General features: G+C 40.3%; 4 protein-coding genes across 4 annotated transcripts; 1 reads left to right on the top strand and 3 right to left on the bottom strand.

Moving 5' to 3' along the window:
* Positions 1-3,452: 3,452 nt before the first annotated feature.
* Positions 3,453-5,752, top strand: atp5mf (ATP synthase membrane subunit f). Its single transcript, XM_037087673.1, has 4 exons — positions 3,453-3,506; positions 4,724-4,831; positions 5,351-5,467; positions 5,588-5,752. The coding sequence occupies exons 1-4, from the start codon at positions 3,491-3,493 to the stop codon at positions 5,614-5,616; spliced, it is 270 nt and encodes an 89-aa protein (XP_036943568.1). The 5' UTR covers positions 3,453-3,490; the 3' UTR covers positions 5,617-5,752.
* A 109-nt stretch (positions 5,753-5,861) lies between these two features.
* Positions 5,862-11,103, bottom strand: cpsf4 (cleavage and polyadenylation specific factor 4). The gene is made up of 8 exons (XM_037087669.1): positions 10,657-11,103; positions 10,420-10,470; positions 8,922-9,074; positions 8,726-8,821; positions 8,532-8,625; positions 8,255-8,327; positions 7,977-8,138; positions 5,862-6,752 (listed from the first exon to the last, which is right to left on the bottom strand). The coding sequence occupies exons 1-8, from the start codon at positions 10,757-10,759 to the stop codon at positions 6,684-6,686; spliced, it is 801 nt and encodes a 266-aa protein (XP_036943564.1). The 5' UTR covers positions 10,760-11,103; the 3' UTR covers positions 5,862-6,683.
* Positions 11,104-11,704: 601 nt separating this feature from the next.
* On the bottom strand, positions 11,705-17,233 carry shmt1 (serine hydroxymethyltransferase 1 (soluble)). Its single transcript, XM_037087668.1, has 12 exons — positions 17,078-17,233; positions 16,145-16,271; positions 15,845-15,990; positions 15,593-15,708; positions 15,244-15,404; positions 14,441-14,522; positions 14,063-14,275; positions 13,811-13,924; positions 13,596-13,718; positions 12,916-13,032; positions 12,684-12,794; positions 11,705-12,332 (listed from the first exon to the last, which is right to left on the bottom strand). Exons 2-12 carry the CDS (start codon positions 16,235-16,237, stop codon positions 12,160-12,162), a joined length of 1,449 nt encoding a protein of 482 aa, XP_036943563.1. The 5' UTR covers positions 16,238-16,271; positions 17,078-17,233; the 3' UTR covers positions 11,705-12,159.
* Positions 17,234-17,701: 468 nt separating this feature from the next.
* pdap1b (pdgfa associated protein 1b) lies at positions 17,702-21,333 on the bottom strand. The gene is made up of 6 exons (XM_037087670.1): positions 21,174-21,333; positions 20,784-20,875; positions 20,418-20,519; positions 20,100-20,221; positions 19,837-19,988; positions 17,702-18,980 (listed from the first exon to the last, which is right to left on the bottom strand). The coding sequence occupies exons 1-6, from the start codon at positions 21,184-21,186 to the stop codon at positions 18,925-18,927; spliced, it is 537 nt and encodes a 178-aa protein (XP_036943565.1). The 5' UTR covers positions 21,187-21,333; the 3' UTR covers positions 17,702-18,924.
* Positions 21,334-21,723: the final 390 nt, after the last annotated feature.

Raw genomic sequence — 21,723 nt, 5'->3', positions numbered from 1 at the left:
TGCACCTGGGAATCTGCCACATCTGTGGGTGTGTGCTGGCTGCTCAACGGCACGTAGTGAGATTGGATTAGAGCTCCTGGCTCACGCCGTGTGTAAATCAGACAGAAGCGAGATGCTGGTTCGAACCGAGCGTGTGACTGAGCGTGACCTTCGGGAGGAGATGAGACGAGGGGAGTGTTGTTGCCAGACTGGGCTGTTTTCTGTCCAACAGCGTAGCTTTTTGTCTAATTTTGAATCACTACAGGCAGCGATGTGTCTCTATGATCCTCTCGGTTCTCCATGACTTCAGTTGCCACTGTGGTCATGAAGGTGACACCACTGTACAGAGTATACAGGTTGAAGTATAGGCGCAATCTGTCTGCGACTTCAGCAGCATGAATCTATCAATCCACAGCACAGCCCGGCTACTCATTGCTATAAACTTGTACATAACAACATATTCAACTAAACAACCACTCTGTCTATACCTGGGGGATGGAGAGGATTGATGGCTGGCTAACAATAGGGATGAAATTTGGTCATTTTGCAAACAAAGGGGGTGGCTTTCTCACCGATCCCCTCTCAAGTCGCCCACACTACTAATGGGTCAAAAACACTATTTTGGTGGTTTCTACCCATTGGCACTGGGTAAAATTATCCCAATACTGCGTCAGAGCTCTATCAGCCACCAAGTTGGTCAGTTTAAACCGAGCATTTTCAGGATGTAGAAAGTTTAAGCTCATTGTTTAGCTGTGTGGTTTGTAAATTAAATCAGGAAGCTGGTTTCAGCAAAAGAAAAACAGATGTTTCCCTCTGAAGTTGGTGAAGAGCAAAAACAGCGCTTTAAGGTGTACTATTTAAAACGTTTCAGATGAAAACATAAAAATAAAAAAAGTGGAAATTATCAACTATAATATGAAGATTAAAGGTTATGATGTTTAGGATGTCTGTGTTACAGAAATATATAAATAGTTATCTGAAGTAAGCATGCTAGCCGGCTAGTCCTGGTTGTCTTGGTCCAAAGCCCCCGTGGCCGTGATGTAAACACCACATCTCCTGTGCGCCCAGTCCACACCGCTAGCTGTACAGCTAACTGAGCTAACTACCTAATGGCAGCTAAAGCTATCAGTTTAGAGTATGAATTCACCAGGTAGAACATTTCTAGTGTATAATCTAGAAGAATAAGCATAAGAATAAGTGTATATGAAACCACATTTTGCATATGTACCCAGGTTCCATACACTGCAGATTGTGGTGCTCATTTTTTGTTAAATACAAAATTAAGGAAAAGAAGACTTCTCTCTGTATTCTTATTTCATTACTATTAAAAGTCATTCAATACAAATTCTCACAAATTACACCTTTAAAGACAGTGAAAATTGGACAGAACAAGAAGAAGAAGAAGAAGGAGAAGAAGGAGAAGAAGGAGAGGAAGAAGGAGGAAGAGGAGGACAGTGGATGCACTCAACATGCAAAACAAAACATCATTTCAATTCCTTAGCTCTAGGCCTCTAATTATACTCCCAAGTCGTAGTTCTCTAATAATAAATTTTGAATAAAAGCTTCCATCTGTTCAAACAAGAAAAGAACGTTTCTGTTCAATGTCACATTTTCTGACAGATTTCCTGGTGATCATTTTTCAATAAAGTCGCTGTAGTGTCAGATTCACGTAAGTGTGAGCCTGACACCTGGCACACAGAGAGAAAAAAAAACATCTGCAATAGAAACCCAAAAAATTGGGTCAACTTTTAATGACAATTGTGCCGGTTGAGGGCTCTGATTGGGCCGTTGGGTGTCAGTCAACACTGGCAACACTGGAGAGAAGAGGAGAAACATTTGGGTCAAAACGCAGGAAGGAGAGCTGAATCATCGACACGAAAGACTAAACCTGGTAAAGATTCATCCATGTTCAACTCACACAATCCACTCATGTATCCACCTAGGTAACCCTCCCCTCCACACACACACACACACACACACACACACACACACACCGCAGAGACACTGGTTTTATTTGCCATGCAAAATAAACTGCATGTACTCTACCGTAACTATAAAAATTCATCAAATTAGAGTGATGTTGAATAATAATCAAATCTGTGTGTGTGTGTGTGTGGTGAGGGAGGGGTAAAAAACAGATGGGTGGGTGTTGGACATCTATAGTCCTCGAGTCCTCGATCTAATGAAAGTCATTAGAGTGAAGCAGGAAAATCAGTCTAATAAAGAAAAGAGGTTGCTGCTCAGTCTTGGATGAAGGCCAAAACCATCACTACACACCGTAATTCACTCAGCACACGCGTGTGAGTGTGTGTGTGTGTGTGTGTGTGAGGGGGAGAGAGAGAGAGAGAGAGAGAGAGAGAGAGAGAGTTGAAATGAGAAATGAGATGAAATAGAGAGGGGTGTATTGATCGGTGGGCGTGTAGCAAAGGGACCTGAACTACCACAGCACCACCTCCACCCCTCGCACACAAACACAAACAGCAGCCTGCATGAGCTCTTAGCTATGTCTTCGGGTATATTATGTACAGCAGCACTACCGGCTGCTGTGTTGTGCATTGATCGGCTGCTCTGTCTCGAAAAAAATATTCCTCTGACAGAGTGTCAGGAGACAAGAGCATAGTAAACCCTTCAGGTCATGCTGTTAAAGGAGAGAGAGGCTGAGTACGGTGTTGCACAACAAAACTTAGGAATTGGAGCATGTTTATAGATACCTAGGCCTGTTTGGATTCCTTGGTTAAAGTCTTTTTTAATTGATAGTATATTCTGATATTTAAATGCAAAACTTACTCGTATATGGTGGACATTTACTGTTAAAACTGTGTCTTTTATCCCGAGCTTTACCCCTGTCCAGGATAACACTTTCCAATCAATGTATGGCAAACACAATGCAGCAGGCAAAGTTTTGATATATTGCAGAATCATTTCAGGACTATGTGTATTGGCCCTTTCTTGTATTTGTGTCTGGCAGGAGTGAATGTATCCCAACTTTCCTGACACTGTCTCCATGTGTGTACATACTGGTATTTTCATTAGACAGGAGTAAATGGATCTCAACTATTTTGACAATGTTCATATGTTATCTATTGATGTCTGAACATGCATGCACTGAGACAGTGGTTCCCAACCCCACAATACCAAGAACTGTCATTTCAGTTTGTTTTTTTTAGTTGATACAAACAAAGTTTCAACAAAAAACTGAACATTATCACCATTAATGGGGGGTTTCTTGGAGGGCTGTTTTCAGTTAGCTTTAGCTGGATGTAGCTAATAAACTTACCACTCTGAAAACATGAAGGAGGGGTTTTTAAACACGTTGTTTGTTGTCGCTCCAGGTCGTTGTGTGTGTAGTGCTGTGATTATGAAGCCACTGGGTCCAGTCCCAAACCGTGTTGTTTCATTTCCTCTGCTGCCTTCTAGCGGGTAGATGAAACAACTACAACTTCTCCCATAATGCACTGCTGCAGTTTTTATTCCCATCGTTCCCTGCTTCGAGCTCTCTGCACCAGTCAAGATGGCGGACAGACCAGGTAAAACATCGTGTCCTCTGCCTTTAAAATCACAATTTGTCTCCGTTCTGTGTTTTGTTGTCGGTATATTTTCACATATTGACAAACGTTATGTGTTTTTCTGACTGACGGACATCTCATGACTCATTTTAATGTCTTCGTCTGACCGAAGGCCGCACTCAATCCTTTGAGTCACGTCAAGGTCTTTGCGTGTCATTGCCAGTGTTTAAGTTAACATTAATCTGCGTTCGGCTCTTAGACATTTAGCTAACAGGTCATGTTCACTCATTACAAACTGTAGATTTTAACCGCTAGCTTAGACGAAGTTATTGCACCTAAACTGTCTATGCATAAGTCGTGTAACGGTTTCTTTTGGCTAGCTTGCACGGTAGCTTGCAAACACCGTGTCTACACGTCACAGCAAACTGATATTGTCTGGTTGATTTAATCCTAAAACCAATTAACTGTTCACAAATAATAACCAGGAAAGACCGTGCTTTGATTTACAGTACGTTTTAAACAGTGGTCTAAGAGTATTTAATTCATTTTAATTCAGTTCGTCTGGTTGTAGCTACACACATGCTAAATGTCAAATGTGGCACACAGTGTAAAGTTTGCTCCAGAGGTGGAAGGTAACATGCAAGTCAGCTGATGCATTCAGGTGTAAATATGAGCAGATGCAACTTTATTAGAATCCTTTTGTTTTAAAACTATGTAGAGACTGAAGCTGTTGACTACTTTGCTGTGTTTAGGGTTTCAACTGATAATCTTTTCAGTACCTAGAAGTCTGCAAATAATTGTTTGGGGGGGTTTTTGTAAGTAGAAGAATGGTAGGTTTATTTATAAATGTCACTAAATAGTTATAAAATGCCATGACAACTCTTTAGGGTCCAAGGTGACTTTCATATTCCCTTTTTAAAGACAAACCTCTTCTGTTGGTCACAATTAAGACAGACAAATGCTTACATTTGATAAGTTAGAGGAATTGTCCATATTTTTACTTGTTAATTGACAGATTAACTTTTTAGATTAATTTTGTGTCAAACTAATGAATGAAGTGACCAATCACTTCAGCTCTGGCCCATTTAGTGTGTAGCTGCAAATATTGTTTTATGACTTATGGATGATTTAAGTGTTAAAGACCCCCTGCCTAACCAGAACACACACTATTAGAGCTACAGCTCGTTTTGCTCATAGTGGATGATGTGTGATCAAACTGTTGTTGCTGTCTCCACCAGTTCCCATTGTTGAGAAGCGTCTGATGGACGTGAAACTGGGTGAGCTTGGAACTTGGCTTGGAGGTCGAGACTTCACTCCCAATGGCATCATCGCATCTGTCCGCAGAGGTGAGGAAACATGATCCGACTGCAACATTGTTTTTGTTTTTTTTCTTTGGCTCCTGTTGCTTTAAGCTCACTAACATTTAGTGTAGTTTAAGATAAAGGTGATTTGTGAACATTTTAGCTCCAAAAGTAGCTTATAATGTTAGAAGTTGAGGGACTTCCAGAGAACTCATAAGTAACCAACACCTTCTGTATGACAAATTATTTTTTAACCCAACTTGTTTGGCAGGTCAGTAAGTGTGTATTTACATAATCACAGCTACAGTAAATAAGTAAAGCAGATTTCATGACCATCACTGGATTGTCCAATGCTTTACATAGAAATGCCTCATCAAAGAATAAACATTTCAAAATTGTTTTAACTAGAAACACTTGGAGCAATAAACTGATGTTTTTGACATTAAGGAGGGTTTTGACTTTCCCTTTTCACCTTGTTCACTCACATGTAAAAATCAGTGTATGTAGCTTCTGTATTCAGGCCATAAGGAAGAGCTGTGGTTAGTGCTTTGTTTTGTTTTCCAGGCCACGACAGATACTACAACAAGTACATTAATGTGAAGAAGGGAGGCATCGGTGGTGTAGCTATGCTGCTAGCTGGCTACGTGGCACTCAGCTACATTTGGGAATACGACCACCTGAGTAAGAAACAAACACTCCCTCACGTCTTATTTAGAATGTTCTACATTATACAAATAAAGTTGTTGTACTAGATCTAAACTAGACGTTTACATCAAAACATGTTATCCATCTTTTTTCCAGAACACGATCGCTGGAGGAAGTACCACTGAGGCCCCTCAGCAGCCATCAGACCATCGGGGGTTGAACTTGAATCTCTTTGTTCCTCCTGCTCTTTCTACTCTCAGCTCTCTGTGTTGAATATGTGACTGTTCTGACCAATAAACAATAAGAAGATTTAATTCTGGATATTGTGTTTGAGTGCACGATTCAGTTGTTGCAGTTGTGTAGCGTCCCCACCACTTTATAAACTGATGCTACCACATTGTTGCAATGACATCAAAGTATAACAGGCAACTCTGTAAGAAGACATTTATTTGTACACACTGTACAGACTGTATCCACACAGCAATGACATTTTGTACTTTTTTTTTTTTTTTTTTGTCAAACTGCAGTACAAACTCACATCCTTTTAGGTCAACTTCTGTTCAGATCTAACACGGGTCCTGCACACACAGCTGGAAAACAGTGAACAATTCCAGGATTTAAAATACAAATGTGTAGATGCAGTGAGTCTAAAATGTGTCTAGTGTGACACTGGTAAACCAGAAGACTAGGTGATGTAGCGAGAACATGCGAACAACTGCAAGATGGAACTGGAATCCAATTCATTACAGTAGTTGAGTACGAACAGTAATTTACATTCCTACAATTTTTTTTTTATTATTATACCATGTACACAGTCGGATTTTCTACATTTAGCAGGATAGAAGAGGTCTGGTGTCACTGATGCAGTTACATGACTTGAGGAAATTTGAATATCCTGCAAAAAGTGGCAAAACATGTCACAGCACTGCGCCTCTGTTGGACCCTGGGTGTGATGTGTATATAAATATTCGATGTGCTATACAGTACAAACATCGTAGAAAACAGTAGACTAACCCGCACGTCATTGTTATGGATCCATAATGGCAAAAATAGAAATAGTAGCTTTGCTTGTATTTTTCCTACTGCCTGTGTCTGTAGTCATGTAAACACACAACAGTGGCAGTTAAAGTCTTTAAGTTCAACTTCAGCCTGTGAGGCAAACATGCTTCCTCTCCTTTGCTGCTCCTCTTCAGCTCACAGAAGGAGGGTGGGGGGCTCAGCTACAGCACTGTGGTGACCTCGATGCTGGAGGTTACTGTCCACTCAGGAAGGCAAGATGGCCTTTAGTGCATTTGTTGGCATAGTGGCCCTTCTCGCCACACTATAGACACAGGAAAGAAATAAGAGCGAGGATGTTAAAATGGAAGCACAGGAAAGATGGAGTGAGTGTTTGTCTTCAGAAGTAATAATCATCATTGGGTGGTCAAGTGTGTTTGAGCCGGCGCAAAAGCAGTTCCTTAAATTTCAGAAGACAAAGTTTCAGCTTTAATCCACATGATAAGCACATCTGAGCGGGTTCATTTTGAGTGAAATAAAACATACATTTTACATTTAACTGATGGAAAATGCTCAAAATGTGTGATCCATCATACGACTTTCCCAAACAACTCATGCTGCTTATTACCAAAAAGCATTGGAGAAAAATCAAGATTTGCTTTCATCCCCACTAATATACTACCGCTGCTTTCTGGCCTAGAGTTAGACAAGAAGATCAATGTCACCATTATGTCGGAACAGTAAATTTATAGCTTGGCTCAGCAGCTATGTAGCTTGGTTGCTCTGTCCACAGGCAACAAAATAAACTTGGTAATTAGAAAAAGTGGTCATTTAGTTTAAGTGATGCTATGTGCTGGACTATTATTAGGCTGGGAGCAGTTGTCAGACCATCTGCAGTGACTCCAGTGAGTCACTGTTATCAACCAAGATGAAGTCCAGCTCATAACTTCCAAAAAATGTTCTGTGCGATATACTAGTAACGGAACAGTATAAACCCGTGTAGTTTCATGATGGTAAGGAATATTTTTATCGGTATTTAAACATATTAAATGCACAGCATGTCATTTCTGCCACTAGGGGTCTTTCAACACAAACAATACAAAGACACAATATAGTTGGATGACATGGTAAAGTAGTGTGGGATCATGAGAGATGTTGTCTTTGATGTTAAACAACCACCACTGCCGATGGAAATATTTACAGTTTTAATATTAAGTCACATTCACCAACTTCCTTTCTCACTCTCAGATGTATCATCTGATGTTTCACTGGAAGTTATAGTGACAGGCGACAAAATGAAATGCACCATGAAATGTTTCCTAAAAATATTTTCTCTGGGTTTGAACATTGTTGGAAACATTTGGGATTTTATCATGCAGTAATGTTACATTTGATAAAATTTGTTTTGATTGTCGAGTCTCATTTCCAGGATGTCATATACCAACTCTTTTGGGTTGGAAGCTTAAGCTGGGCCAACCAGCCATATTTCATAAAAACAGATTTTGAAGACACACCGGCACGTTAGCACGGTGATGTCCAGATGGCTCACCTTGTAGCAGGTGACCTGGTCCAGTGGCCGAGGCCCTCTGTTGCCAGACATGTTGTTTTGCTGATTCATCCCCATTGGTGTGTGGTTCATCGGCCTCTGGCCCGGACTGGAGCTGGTCAGCTGGATGAGAGAGAGCGACGAGCGGCCGATGGTGGGCACAGGCTGCAGAGGGAAACACACACCGGGAAATCACTTTTAGTTTTGACCGGACACTCTCTGAAGACAGCCCATCGTGCATACATGCAGATGTGCGGGTGTTTGTGCGTGTGCCCTCTTACCTTCGTCTGGTTCTGGGTTTGCTGTGGTAGAGGAGGCTGCTCCGAAGCCCCCATGGGCAACTCAAAACGAGGGCTGTAGGAGAACATCTCAGTGTTAAATCTCCGGAACGTTAAGGTGAAGTCTGCAATTGTTTTTATTTGACTGCTGTAATCGTTCAGCCAAGAATATTTCGCTGTTTAACACTAATTATCCCATAAATACGGCAGATAATGCATAAGTAATATTACACACTATATGTTTCTATTACGTAAGAATCAAATAGAAAGGAATACATACTGCATAAATTTACAGGATTTCCCCTCTGGACAGAAGCCCACCAGGTAGTTCACACAGATCACCCTTCTTGTGTGTCTGTGTCTGCAGTCAGGACCTGAGGCAGGATGGAAGAAGATCAACATCAGAAAGGTGTTAATATCTCCACTGCATCATCACTACAGGAATGTTCATGTCCACCATAGAGCAGGATGTACCGTGTTTGCAGAAGCCTCGGTCGTACCAGGGACAGTCTTTAATCTTGGACTCAGGATCAATGTGTAGGAACGGACATTCCTTGTTGCTACATTCGCCTGCGGCGGACAACACAGGCACATTAACACGGTACGCTCTGGACGAATACAGTCACTATGCTCATCTGTGTGAGTTTATGAAACACCGAAGTCTACGAACCAAACTTGGAGTAGAAGTAGCATTCAGGCATTTTGGTCATGTCGTATTCGTGGAGGAACTCGCACTGGTCTCCCTTCTTACACAGTCCTCTGAGCCAGTGCTTACACACCACCGTCTTCTCTCCGCTGATGTGACGGAACGGACACATCCCACCTGGGAGTGGAAACAAAAAAAAAAAAAAGAGTTGCAGCACGGCAGATGGCACAGCGCTCCTGGTGATAGCGTGTCGGTCAAAACAACTGCCAGAATTATGTATTTTGTTTATTTCTCCATACTCGGTGTGCTCTAGCCAAGATCTGAAGTCTAAAGATCTGAATTTAAGGTGCATTCCTCAGATTATAAATATTAATGGTCAGTTTAATCTTAATGGGATGAAAGTAAGCTAAAAGCATGCTTCAGATCTTAGAACTACAAACTTTACTGAAAAATGTAAGATATTGCTTTTATTTTGAGTAATCCAATCTTACATTCTTATTCTGTATCTCATATATATATATATATATATATATATATATATATATATATATATATATATATATATATATATATATATATATATATATATATAAAATATAAAATAAATTCAATATTGAATGTGCTTTGCAAGATACTATTATTACTATTTTCATTATTATTGTGAGATCTAACACCCTTCCTACACATCAAGTTTAAAACACCTCTTATTTTGCACATCCTGTTGAGAGGAAAAACACTCATGCGATGTGCAAATCACAGAAACACAATGTCATTGTGATACATTGTAAGCCTTCCAAACCCGTGAAAAATTACTATCATCGACCTGCTTTCTTCAGTTCCACTCCTTAAGACCTGAATTGTTGTTTTTTTTTATCCCCATCACCCAGCCCTACTGCAGGCTTATATTTATTGTGTCTGAACATAAGAAGTTATCCAAGCTTGGGAAAGGTTGGTGACCACTGACGAGTGTGTTCAAAGGGGTGCTATCTATGAGAAGAAATTCAAACTCAGAATTTTAATATTAATAATAGTAATGAGGTAATGATACAAACTCAGAAATATCAACTTCTTCCATTACTGAATAAACAAGCTGTTCTCAGATGAAAATAACGTCCCTAGAACACTATTTGAAGCTAGAAAGTGGGAGAGTGTGCCAAATATAAACAAAGTGAAACTGATTATATTGGCCTTTAAGGTCAATTTGTTTATCCAGGTATGAAATCGAGGAGCATTTGTTTATGTTTTATCTGTGATAAAAGATTACATTGACTGCATTATGGGAAATATAGGATCAAGTGTTTTTGGAGCTTGACAGATAAATCCCCTCTGTTGCTTCAGATTTGACCTTTTTCCCCCCTAAATTGCTGGATTATCCCTTTTAAAAAGTCAATTATCATCCCACTGTTATATCAGTCGACTTTATTTAGTCACATCATTGTAAGTGACACTACTGCTACTGCCTGAAATGTGCAGCACACCTGTATGAGGAGAGTCCCCTGGTGCTGTTATGTTGTGATTTTACCTTTCACACAAGCCGCTCTCATGAAGAACTCACACACAGCAGATCCGGATTCTGCAGAGACACATTAGTACAACTTTAATAAAGGAACTGCATCATAGCTACACAAAGCTAACATGAATAATCACCATCGCTCAGGTGTCGCTGTCAACCAGCCGTTGGTTCCCATCAGTTTTACCGTTAAGTCTGGTTAAAGTTCACCTACAGCGGCTTAGCACCAGCTAGCATCCCAACACTTACTGTCCATGCCGGGGAAAGGCAGGGGCTGCGCTCCTAGCTGCTGCTGCACAGCGATTTCCAGGTCAAACTTGATGTGATCCACGTTAGCCAGTAAGTCCTGCATGTTTGCGTCGGTTTGCGGGGCTCCGGTCAAAGAAATGTCAGTTTCGGTTAGCTAACTTGAAGTTGAGCTAAAGCTAGTTGTTAGCTATTGCTTCATCAGCCAGCTAAAGTGGCTAACGAGGTTAGCTAGGCTAACCGATAAGCTAAGAAACGATCTGCGAGCTCCCCGAAGAGAAGCACCACTAGTTGCAGTTCCTTTGTAGCTTTACTGGCCTGTTTTAAAGAAAAGACCTGAATATTGGTCGACCTGGAACTTTTATTGAGTCGCAAACAGCTCCTTGTTCTCTGTGGATGGGCTGGAGGCGCGCGCACTGACCTCTGACCTGACGGAACAAGGCAAGACTAATCGATCCTCGAGTGGTTTGATAAACTCAGCAGATTATGGTGGCATCACTGCGCATATAAAGAGGTATCTCAGTTAAAGAAGCAATGAAAAACACTGAAGAAAATGCAATAACAGACTTTATGGAGACAAGTTCCCTAAAATTGTATTGCCACTCATAGCAACCTAACTACAAAATAATGTCGTTCATCTTTAGACACTTGTGTTTTCACATTTCTTTAAACATGTATTTTATATATCTTCCATACTTAATCACTATTACCGTAATTTTATTTTGAAACTAAACTGGTGGGGAAAAAGTGTCACAAAGAAACATATGGAGCCTGAGAGGTGTCATGGAGAAAAAAGATGCAGAAAAAAAGGCTAATTCAAGATAACAGATGAATTCATCTGTGGTCATGATAACAGCATTAAAATAAAATAATTGCAAGCACAGTGGTACCTCACCTCCATATCTATAGTGTCATCATTGTAAACTTCTGTGCTGACGTTAACATTTAGCTCAAAGCACATCGCAGCAGCCTTGAAGCAGTTATGTATTTAACTTATTATTCAGGAAAATGCTTAACTAGTTAGTTTTCAGTCACATTTAAAGATCACACATTGTTTCTGTTGGTTTGTTTATTATGGTTACCATAATTGAATGTAACAATCGTGGTTTTATTGTTTTCAAATTGTATATGGACACAAGATAATTTACAGCATTCAGTCTTTGTGCTTCCTTCTGCACTGACTTTAGATTGTAATTGTAATACAAAGATTAAAGCTTAAATGAGATCATGACGTTTGGGACCAAAGCTACAGTAAAATACAAAACCCAATCTAAAACCAAGACAGGCACTGTAGCATCAATGAATAACAGGAGGACAATGAGGTCCAAAAATCTATCTTTGTGTTAAGACAAATCTGTTGCAATCTAAATCTGTTGTGAAGTTGTGATGAAATATCTTGATTTGGCAGATTTAGGTATGCACAAAGAAATATAGAGACAAAAAAACACACCACAAAAATTGGCATTCATTTTGTTACAATCCTCAGTCAAGAATCCATCAGTGTCTCTACAGCTCAGGCAGGCCAGGCATGGGGAATTGACCGGCAAAAGCCTCCACCTCTGCTTTAATTTCAGACACTCGCTGCTGGAACTTCTCTTCCTGAGCCAGAGCCTGGATGAACTCCCTCAGAGGGGCCTTTGGATCCAGGCTTCTCTGCACCTCCAAGGTCAGCACAATGCCTGCAGAAGGAAGAGGCACACCACAGAAATGTTAGCTTTGTGACTGGATGCTTTTTTTTTTTTTAAACTAAAGTGCTGCTTGGGAGGTGTAGTTGACTTCTCCCCTCGTGTTTTTATGTTAAAAAAAGTCTTGAGCACATTAAGGTTGGACAGTTTAAAAGCAAGGAGCCTCATTTGAGTCACTTCTGTTTAACATGGAGTTGGCTTAGGTCAGCTGCATATCAGGAAGTGTTTCTATACTCAAAACCACACCAACAACCTTATACATTGGCACCCATATTTAATGATCTAGTCACCTATTTTTTCAGGGAATACATGGGCTTTTAAAAAAAGAACAGAAAAAAAGATTACCTCTATGAATGAACTCTGCCACCTTCCTGAAGTCATCTTCCACCAAGCCTCTAGAGGTCAGCGCTGGAGAACCAAACCTCAGACCACTGGGGCGCAAAGCACTCTTATCCCCTACAAACACATGTATGTAGAAATATTAAGAATGGCTTTCTGTAGGGAAAAAAGAACTTTCACAAGAATCAGTCACAAAGACAAAGGACACACTAGGGGCTACGCTCAGTGCTCACACTACCTGGACAGGTGTTCTTATTGCAAGCAATGGCACAGGCTTCCAGGACCTTCTCAGCTCGGCCTCCATCAGTTCCTTTGCTGCGCAGGTCGAGCAGGATCAGGTGGTTGTCAGAGCCACCTACACAGGGACAGAAAAAGGTTATCAGACACCACAAAGACTATGAAACTTATAACTGCAACCAGAAATCTGGCATCACAACTTTTTCATCGCCTAGCAATGCAAGAAAGGTATGTCATGTACATGTTTTTTACCTGTTGACATTCAAAAGAGATTCAATAAGGATGTATGAATAGGCAAGTTAATGTCTTTTTGTTTTTAATGTCTGGCTTTTTTTAAGGCTGACGAAAAGTACTGTATTCATTAAGAAAGGACAATACTTTCTAATTGTAATTAAAGCTTTGTATTGTGCAATTTTAGAAAACAGTCAAAGATCTTCATCTTGTAATTCTGAGAAACATTTGAGGAAAACTATCAAAAGGATCTTTTAAGTATCACCGCAAACCCAATCAACTTCACCTGGGTTTTGCAGACCACTAGTGATCAGAAAACTGAAAATGTTCTCAAATCTCAAAATGTCCTCAACTAGGGAGCAATAAAGGTACAATTAAACAGCAACTGTCAAATGTAATTCACTTCTGTACAGCTAAAAACGATCTTAATAGGTGCTCGGTGATACTTACCAGTGACAATCTTGTAGCCATGATCAATAAGAGCACTGGATAGAGCTTTGCAGTTAGCAAGAACCTGCGTCTGGTAGGCCTTGAACTCTGGTGACATGGCTTGTTTGAGAGCCACAGTGACACCTGCCAATAAAAAATAAGTCCTAAATGAGACTGAGGGTGACATCAAAGAATGACAGCTGAGATTAAATTTAAAGGGAGATGATGATATGTACCTGCAATAGCGTGGTTGTGCGGTCCTCCCTGCAGCCCAGGAAACACAGCCTGATTGATCAAAGACTCCAAGTTGTACATAATCTCCTTGCCCTTGGCATCTACACTCCGCACGCCTGGAGAAGTGTAATGGAAATATATATAGTGAAGAAAACAGAAAGCTAAAGACATCACAGAGTACTAATACAAAAATAGTGATGATAAAGCAAAAAATGTAAGTGGTTTGTTTTGGTAGAAGCATCATCCATTCACACCTTTCCTGTAGAAGATGAGGCCAGAGCGGCAGCCACGCAGCGTCTTGTGTGTTGTCGTGGAAACAATGTCACAGTAGTCAAATGGTGAGGGCACCAGTCCAGCAGCCACCAGTCCACTGATGTGAGCCATGTCTCCCATCAGATAGGCACCATTCTCATTTGCAATCTGCTTCATGCGGGCGTAGTCGAGGTTTCGGGAGTAGCAGCTCGTTCCTGGAGAAGAGGAATAAAACCAAGGGTGAATGTGATGGTTATTTACAGTTTCTTTCTGGACAAAGACTCCTCATTTCACTGAATTTATTTTCATTACTGTAAGTGAACAAATAATAGCAGATGCTGGCATGCATCATGTGTGCATGTGTGGGTGTGATAAAGGACCTGCAATGATGAGTCTGGGGTGGAACAGTCGAGCGTTTTCTTGCAGTCTGTCATAGTCAATGTAGCCAGTTTCTGGATTCACCTAAAAACAGGAGACCAAGTCATATCAAATACATCAATATCCACACATAGCAAGAAAAGCAGGGTTTAGTTTAGTGTTTTTACAGCATTAGTCGATGTAAACTGCAATAACAGATTAGCTCCCAAGAGAAGACTTACATCTGTAATAGTCTTGTTTGATTGTTAACTGCTTTCAAGTACTCCCTGGAAAGCAGTATTAATACAGACAGCATTTAGAGCAATAATAATAAAGTTGCCCACAGAAGATGTGGAGTGAATAACTACAAGGTGTTTTCTGTTTTAGTTCCCCCGAATTGGTCAAATGATGGCCTATTTGGCATCCTTCTGCAGCTCTCACGAGGAGCCACAGGCCAATGCCATGTGCGCATAGTTGGACTAATGAAGAATAATCTTGTTTGTCCTGGATTCCATGATTGAGAGACAACTTCTCTAAACTCCAACTGTGTTTCAGAAAGCCACTTTTTGGGCTAGAATGAACTATTTTATGAGACTAACAAAAAACATAGGTGAAAACTACTGTACATATTCTAAGTCTATGCTGTTTGTACTTCTTCCACAATGAAATCAGTGTGCCTTGATTCTTATCTATTTAACAGTTATTACCATTTTATTTTAGAATATATATTTTAGTATACATGTTAAATAGTGTGCCATTATTGTTCACATCTTTGAAGAATTTCTAGTCAACTCTTTGCAACTTACTGTATGTGACCATTTCATACCTTATACGGCATGGACTCAAAGAAGATGGATGTTGCGGAGATTTTCTTCTTCTCCGTCATGAAGCCATGTGTCAGATGACCTCCGTCAGGAAGGTCGAGTCCCATGATCCTGCCATGGGGCTCCACGATGGCGGTGTAGACAGCAAAGTTAGCAGGTGAACCTTAAAGAGAAGCACAAACAAAAGTATGATGGTAAGACAGAGAGATGGAAGAATGAGGAGGAAGTTGCAAGAAGGACAACAACATGAGAGGAAACTGAAAGAGTACAGGCAGAGTTTGAGGAGTGTGAAGGTAAAAATATTGATCATATCAGTCAGATTCTAAATAACAGTAAATGTCTATTTTATACCCGAGTATGGCTGCGCGTTGACGCCCCATTTGTCGGAGTCCAGACCAAAGGCCTCCAGCGCCCTCTTCTGACAAAGTCTCTCCAACTCATCAACGTGCTCCGTACCACCATAATACCTGAACACAAGGATCATACTGATTAAAATTGCTATAGTGATTTGTTAATAAAGTGAATAAGATAAAGCAAAAGGCTCCACTAATAAAATGTACCCAATGATTGGCATTTCAAGCACAAACTTGATTATCCTTGTACCTCTGACCAGGATATCCCTCAGAGTATTTGTTGTTCATACAGGAACCCAGAGCCTCGAGAACCGCTCTGCTGGCAAAGTTCTCTGATGCGATGAGCTCCAGACCGTACGTCTGCCTGTGCTTCTCATTTTTTATGATGGTAAACACCTATAACACAAATACCGTATTATTTCAGGGGACAGTAACCATTTGATGAACAAGCAATTTACTGAAAAACTATAACATAAAACTCGTGCAAAGGGTTAGCACTGTTGATATCGCTGAGTCTTCACTGCAGTTAAGACTTTCTGAGGACACAAACCTCAGAGTCGTTGACAGACAGAGGCTCCAGCATCATCTTGTTGTGTGAATTCCATGTTTCTTTGCTTATACTGTGGCCATTTGTTAAAGACATGATTGCTGTATCTCTGGTCACGCAAGATGGAAATCTGGAGAGGAAGACAAATCTTCATTGAGAGACTAGATAAGAATCAAGACAAGACAATCAAGGCATAAAGCCATAAAAACAATATCCAGTTGTGGCAAAATACAGATCCATTATCACAGTGCTAAGCCTTAAACAATGAAGTGCACATGCAGCACCATCTGTGCTGTCCCCAGCAGTGTTGCAACCCGTGACATTGTATGGTGTCATCGGTGAAACTTTGAACCTTTACATTGGCTGATAAGCTGCAGAAACTCATAACACGGGTTATTAGGTAACCCAAAATTACACATTCGCAACTCCTTGAAGTTTACTGGTATGTTTACAGCTGCCAGATCTTTATCAGTGTTTGCCCTGTCCTGTCTGGAAAGTTATTGCAGGTCAGACATGAGCGCCTGACACATATTACTGTTATTTGTTCTGGTCGACTGACCCAGAAAATGAGTAGCAATGAGGGGGAAACCACAACGACTGCACACGTTGAAACAAATAACATTAAAGAGGGAAATATCGCTAGCGTCAAAAATATCCACGTTATGTTAACAGTCACAAAAACTAACTTAGCTAACGTTAACTTGCCACTTTTGAAGGCGAACACCTGCAAACCGTTAGCACGATTGTCCTGTCAGTGCTGCGCGACAGCACCGCGGGAAAACAGACACCCGGGGCCACACGAGACGCTTAAACACCAGTTTAAAGTTGACCTGTTCATCTTGAAAAAGTCCTGACAGCGCAAACACTGGCCTCCAGTGTGTTTACATCCACTTCTGCCCATGAAACATTAACTGGTTATTAACCTTGTTGACTCACCAGTTGAGTGGAGGCTGCGGCCGCTGTCACAAGTGGGGTGGGACTGATTTCATCTAGCAGGACTGCAACAAAAAAACTGCTGCTCTGCGGAGGATAAAGTCCGCCAAACTTTCCACCAATCCACTCGCTTCCTCTTCTTCTTCGTGAGTTTATTATCCAGCACATTCAGCGCATTACCGCCTCCGTCTGGTCAGCGTGCAGCCCAGGACACACTTTCCCCTTTTTTACATGCTACAACTGTCAAATATTTCAACACAGTGAATTCACAGCTAATATTATTTGCAACTTTTATCAGTTTTGAACAATTTTTGATAACATTTAGCGAAATAAAGGATGCTACAAAGTATGATTTAGACATAAGCAGATAGATCAAATTCCTAATCAGACCACAGAAAGGTTACACAATGTGGCAACACTGGTTTGTAAAACTTCTAAAAGTGACCTTAAAAGTTGTCCTTAATTTGACAAGCCAAAATAAAAACAATGCCAAATAATAATAATAATAATAATAAAGGACATAATAACAATTTCAAGTGAGAACAATACCTGGAGGTCCTATCATATTTATGCAAAAGAAATAATAATATAGTTAATCAACTGTTTTCCAAAATAGAGTACTCAGGGTGAAAACATTAAGATGATTTATTTGGACTTATTCTTTCATTTCTCTGTTAAATAATTCTTTCATTCTTTCACTCAACCAGATTCTTCACAGCTCATTCAATAAAACACACATACAATCAATGTGGATGTGGTTAATGTGAAACTTTGAGAAAAATCAGGCCAATGTCAACATCTGATTGTATCAATGTTGAATCGATCAATGTCACCTACTTATTTGCACTGCGAAAGAAGTGTGGGTATCGAACCCGCTTTGTCTTCTATAAACTTATCATTATACTTTTACAAAATATAGACACTGTGGAGTTGCTTCTGATCAATCTTAGCTAATTAAAGAGACCTCTCTTATATAATTTGGGAGCTGACACCAGTACTTAACACTGGGGAACATTTATGTAAGGCATTTATTTTTAATTGCATGAATAAGGCAAAATTATTAACTGAAACTACATATACTATACATTCTGACCCTGAGACTAAATTCGACCCTTTAATCCTGTCTGGCTGAGAAAAAAAATAAATAAAATTACTTCATGTACCACTTGATATGTTCATCATTATCTCCATATTTACATCTTTAAATCTAAATCTTGTTTTATTTATTTGTTTTTTATTATACCGCTACTGAGTTCAGGGCCATTTTTTTCAATTTTAAATTAAATTAACCAATAACTGTACCTGTTGAGTTATACTTTTATACATTCTGACATCTGTCGATATATTCTCATCTCATTTTGATACAAGTTGGCCTTAAGCAGTCACAACAGTTCTCTCACAGGGAGCTAAAGCAAATAAAGAAATGGACACATTTCACTGTTTTATCATATTAATCTGACATATTTCCATAAGTCTGTTATATACAATGTTAGATCCCCAAATAAAGAAAGTGGCAAAGCTCAGTTAGCAAAGTGGGAATTGTAAAATGATAAATATATCATTATTAATACCATGTACAAGTTCATAGGTTAGAAGAGGTTCATTCCAAGTGTACACGAAGACCGTCAGATTATCAAATGTAGCTTTACCTCCAGCAGGGATCAACGCAGCCTTTACTCCATGCCGAAATATACACAACCCCCTCTCCACGGGTGTCTCCTCAAACGTTTTCCAAATGGACATATTTTACAGTAATGTCAACACCATAGTTCCTCTTTTAAAAATAGTCAAATATTTATATTGCGCCAGTCCATGAACATGTGAAAGGGCCTTCTGATAAATACTGTGCATCATTTCAGTGAGAGGGAGTTTATTCCTCTGGCTGCTGCTGCCGCTGCGTCTTTAGCTGTAAGCAGAAAAGAAAACCTCATCAGTTTCATCATGTAAAAAGTGAGTTACTGTTGCTGCATTCTGGAGGTAACTGGTGACATCATAGATAATACATTTAACGCCGCGGTTATAAGTAAGATTTGACAGATGTCGTTCTATCATAAAGTCACCTTCCTCAGCTGCTTTGCTTACATAACAGACAATGAAGACAGAGGTCAGACTTTTGGTTTATTGTTTGTATTTTCAAACAACATGATCAATTAATGTGTAACTTTACCCTGGATAACAGGTTTGGCCAGCCTGATCGAGTGTAAACTTCCTCAAATCTATTACAGCCGCCCACATTACTCTACAACACAAGGCTGCGCTACTTTGCTCAACTATGACTGGACAATCACTGCTCAGGGTAAGTTTAGTAAGCAGGCAACTGCCAAACTAAAGCTAGATTATGCATACTGAAATATTCATAGATACCAAACAGACTACAGAGACGAAGTTTTGTAGCAGACTGAGACTGCAGTTGTGGAGACGCACAAAACTGCCCAGATTCCAGTCATTAAAAGTAACAAATAAATAAAATATATTTGTTATGATTTAACTCCTCCTGCTTCTCTGGGGCACATTCTTGAGATAAGAGAATACCAACATGCAACAAGATAACATGAGAAGTCTGTCCATGTGACCTGCCCTATTTTGTGAAGAACAGTTTAGTTTCTTCAAGATAATGAAAACAGGCCTTCATGGCTACATCAGAGTTCGTATCAGGTGATACAACTTTGAAGGCTTTTTCTGGCTTACAGCACTCGATACATACTGATACTCTTTTTAATGCAACAATTAACTTTATTATAATCATAATGTGTTTTGCTTACCTTTTTTCTCTTCTTCTTTCTTTTTTGCTGCCTCTTCTCTCTGTTTCTTGATGATGGCGAGGCGAGCGAGGTCAGCCTTGGCCTGGTCTGTCTTCCCTGCCAGGTGCATCTTCATGTAGCGCTCCTTCGCTTTCTGCTTCTCGATCTCCTCTCTGTGCCGGAGTTTGAGTGTGTGACGGACGGGGGGACATCAGAAAAGTCACTATTGAACATTTTTGACTGGGATTTCTTGTAACTTTATGTCACAGACACAAAAGACATACCTTTCTCTCCTCGATAGCTGCTTGGGCTCATCCAGCTCGATCTGCGTCACCTTCTTGGACTTCTGCGCCACTCTGTTGGGGTTCTCAATTTCTATCAAGCCCTCCACACCTGCTCTCCTCCTCTGCAAACACATTACAACAGCTCATACAGTATACATTGATTGCTATGAATGTAGCACTCAACTAAATAACCACACAAACACTGAAAAAACTGCAGAACGAGGTTCTTCTTAAAACACAGTACTAGTGATATCATACATACTTTATCATATAGAACTGAGTGTGTGCAAGGGAGAGACCAAGACAGTGCATGCGTACCAATGAATTTTCATCATCGCTGTCCTCTGATCCAGATCCAGGTAGTTTCTCCTCTGCGATGTCATTCGGAGCTGCACCCGCCTCCTCCGCCTCCTGCTCTTGCTTTATATAATGACCACACACAGGAGAACAGTATTAGGAAAAAGCAACAGGTCGAGCACAAGAAGAGATACAGGTTTCTTCTCCATCCAAACAACTCAGCCCCTCTCCTCTGGCTGATGAAGTGTTAATGAGTGCAGTGAGGAGTGGTAGCGTTTTGGGTGTTTAAGGGTCCCTCCATCAATTTTAAACTCAATGTTTACAGCACACACTTGGGCTGTTATGGCAGATAATTGAACATACTGTGGATGTACACTCGGTACCAACCTTTTTCCTCTCCTTCTCTTCCTTCATCTGGGCGTCTATCTCCTCGGGGCTCGTGTACGTCCTCATGCGACCCTTGTGGCCACCTTTCCTACCTGCAACCAAGATGAAAAATAACATCACACACAGATTTGAGTACACATTGTACGGCAGGTGTCAGGGACGGCGAACAGACAGGTGTCAGGAGAGGAAGATGGTTTATAAACATACTGTCAGTGCTGGTTTAGTGTTTTAATGAGCCCCAAAACAGAGATATGTAAGTTGGGAAAGCTATTCTTACTCTACAGAGGCGTTACGCCTGGATCGCTGCCCGCTGTAGGGTGGCTAACAGCAGGCTAACAGATGTCCAAAGCTAATTTTAACTAAATGTAGCAAGTTAAAGATATTACTTACCTCCTCTGGGCATTTTGACAAACGAAGCCTTTATTATAAAGTCACTGACAAGAAAAAATACTAACACAAAACATAAGTGTTAAGGCAGCACCACGAACTGACAGCTGGCTAAACTCAGAGTCGAGATGAGTAACACAATACTGTTTGTAGTTCAAGTATTTGCCTTTACAAAATCTTTAATAAAGGAAATGCTTTAGCCATTTAGCAACCATATTTGATACTATAGACGACATGCAATGTAGAAATGTCCACATAAATCACAGATACCTGAAAAATAACGTTAGTTATAAAATAAAACAACCTAAATCCTGTTTTTATGTTCAGGCAATTTGCTAGCGTGCTTAAGTGATGCAATATGCCAGGAACGACAGAAATACATCTACTTCTACGTAATCTCACTGACCATCTTCAAACTGACCTGAATAAGTGTTTTTATAAACGTATGCTGTGTTTTAGTCTAAAGGAAGACATAAGAAGTTATTAAACGCCAATAAACTGAGCATGTTTATTAGAGGCGGTGACGTCGGTCGAGAGACGAAACGTCGAAAAG

This window comes from Acanthopagrus latus, chromosome 23 (assembly GCF_904848185.1).
Source record: "Acanthopagrus latus isolate v.2019 chromosome 23, fAcaLat1.1, whole genome shotgun sequence".
Classification (NCBI taxonomy): domain Eukaryota; kingdom Metazoa; phylum Chordata; class Actinopteri; order Spariformes; family Sparidae; genus Acanthopagrus; species Acanthopagrus latus.
Note: the sequence above shows the minus strand (reverse complement) of the source record. Positions and strands in the feature narration are given on the sequence as shown.

Excerpts from the sequence above, each read along its gene's own strand:
- atp5mf (XM_037087673.1), top strand. Across the intron at positions 4,832-5,350 it reads CATCGCATCTGTCCGCAGAG|GCCACGACAGATACTACAAC; the intron begins GTGAGGAAACAT and ends TTTGTTTTCCAG. Across the intron at positions 5,468-5,587 it reads TTGGGAATACGACCACCTGA|AACACGATCGCTGGAGGAAG; the intron begins GTAAGAAACAAA and ends TCTTTTTTCCAG.
- cpsf4 (XM_037087669.1), bottom strand. The coding sequence starts at position 10,759 with ATGCAGGACTTACTGGCTAACGTGGATCACATCAAGTTTGACCTGGAA. Across the intron at positions 9,075-10,419 it reads GAGAGCGGCTTGTGTGAAAG|GTGGGATGTGTCCGTTCCGT; the intron begins GTAAAATCACAA and ends TTCCACTCCCAG. Across the intron at positions 8,139-8,254 it reads AAACCCAGAACCAGACGAAG|CCTGTGCCCACCATCGGCCG; the intron begins GTAAGAGGGCAC and ends TTCCCTCTGCAG.
- shmt1 (XM_037087668.1), bottom strand. The coding sequence starts at position 16,237 with ATGTCTTTAACAAATGGCCACAGTATAAGCAAAGAAACATGGAATTCA. Across the intron at positions 15,709-15,844 it reads GAGGGATATCCTGGTCAGAG|GTATTATGGTGGTACGGAGC; the intron begins GTACAAGGATAA and ends CCTTGTGTTCAG. Across the intron at positions 12,795-12,915 it reads CAATAAGAACACCTGTCCAG|GGGATAAGAGTGCTTTGCGC; the intron begins GTAGTGTGAGCA and ends ATGTGTTTGTAG.
- pdap1b (XM_037087670.1), bottom strand. Across the intron at positions 19,989-20,099 it reads CAGCTATCGAGGAGAGAAAG|AGAGGAGATCGAGAAGCAGA; the intron begins GTATGTCTTTTG and ends ACTCCGGCACAG. Across the intron at positions 18,981-19,836 it reads GAAAGAAGAAGAGAAAAAAG|CTAAAGACGCAGCGGCAGCA; the intron begins GTAAGCAAAACA and ends TTCTGCTTACAG.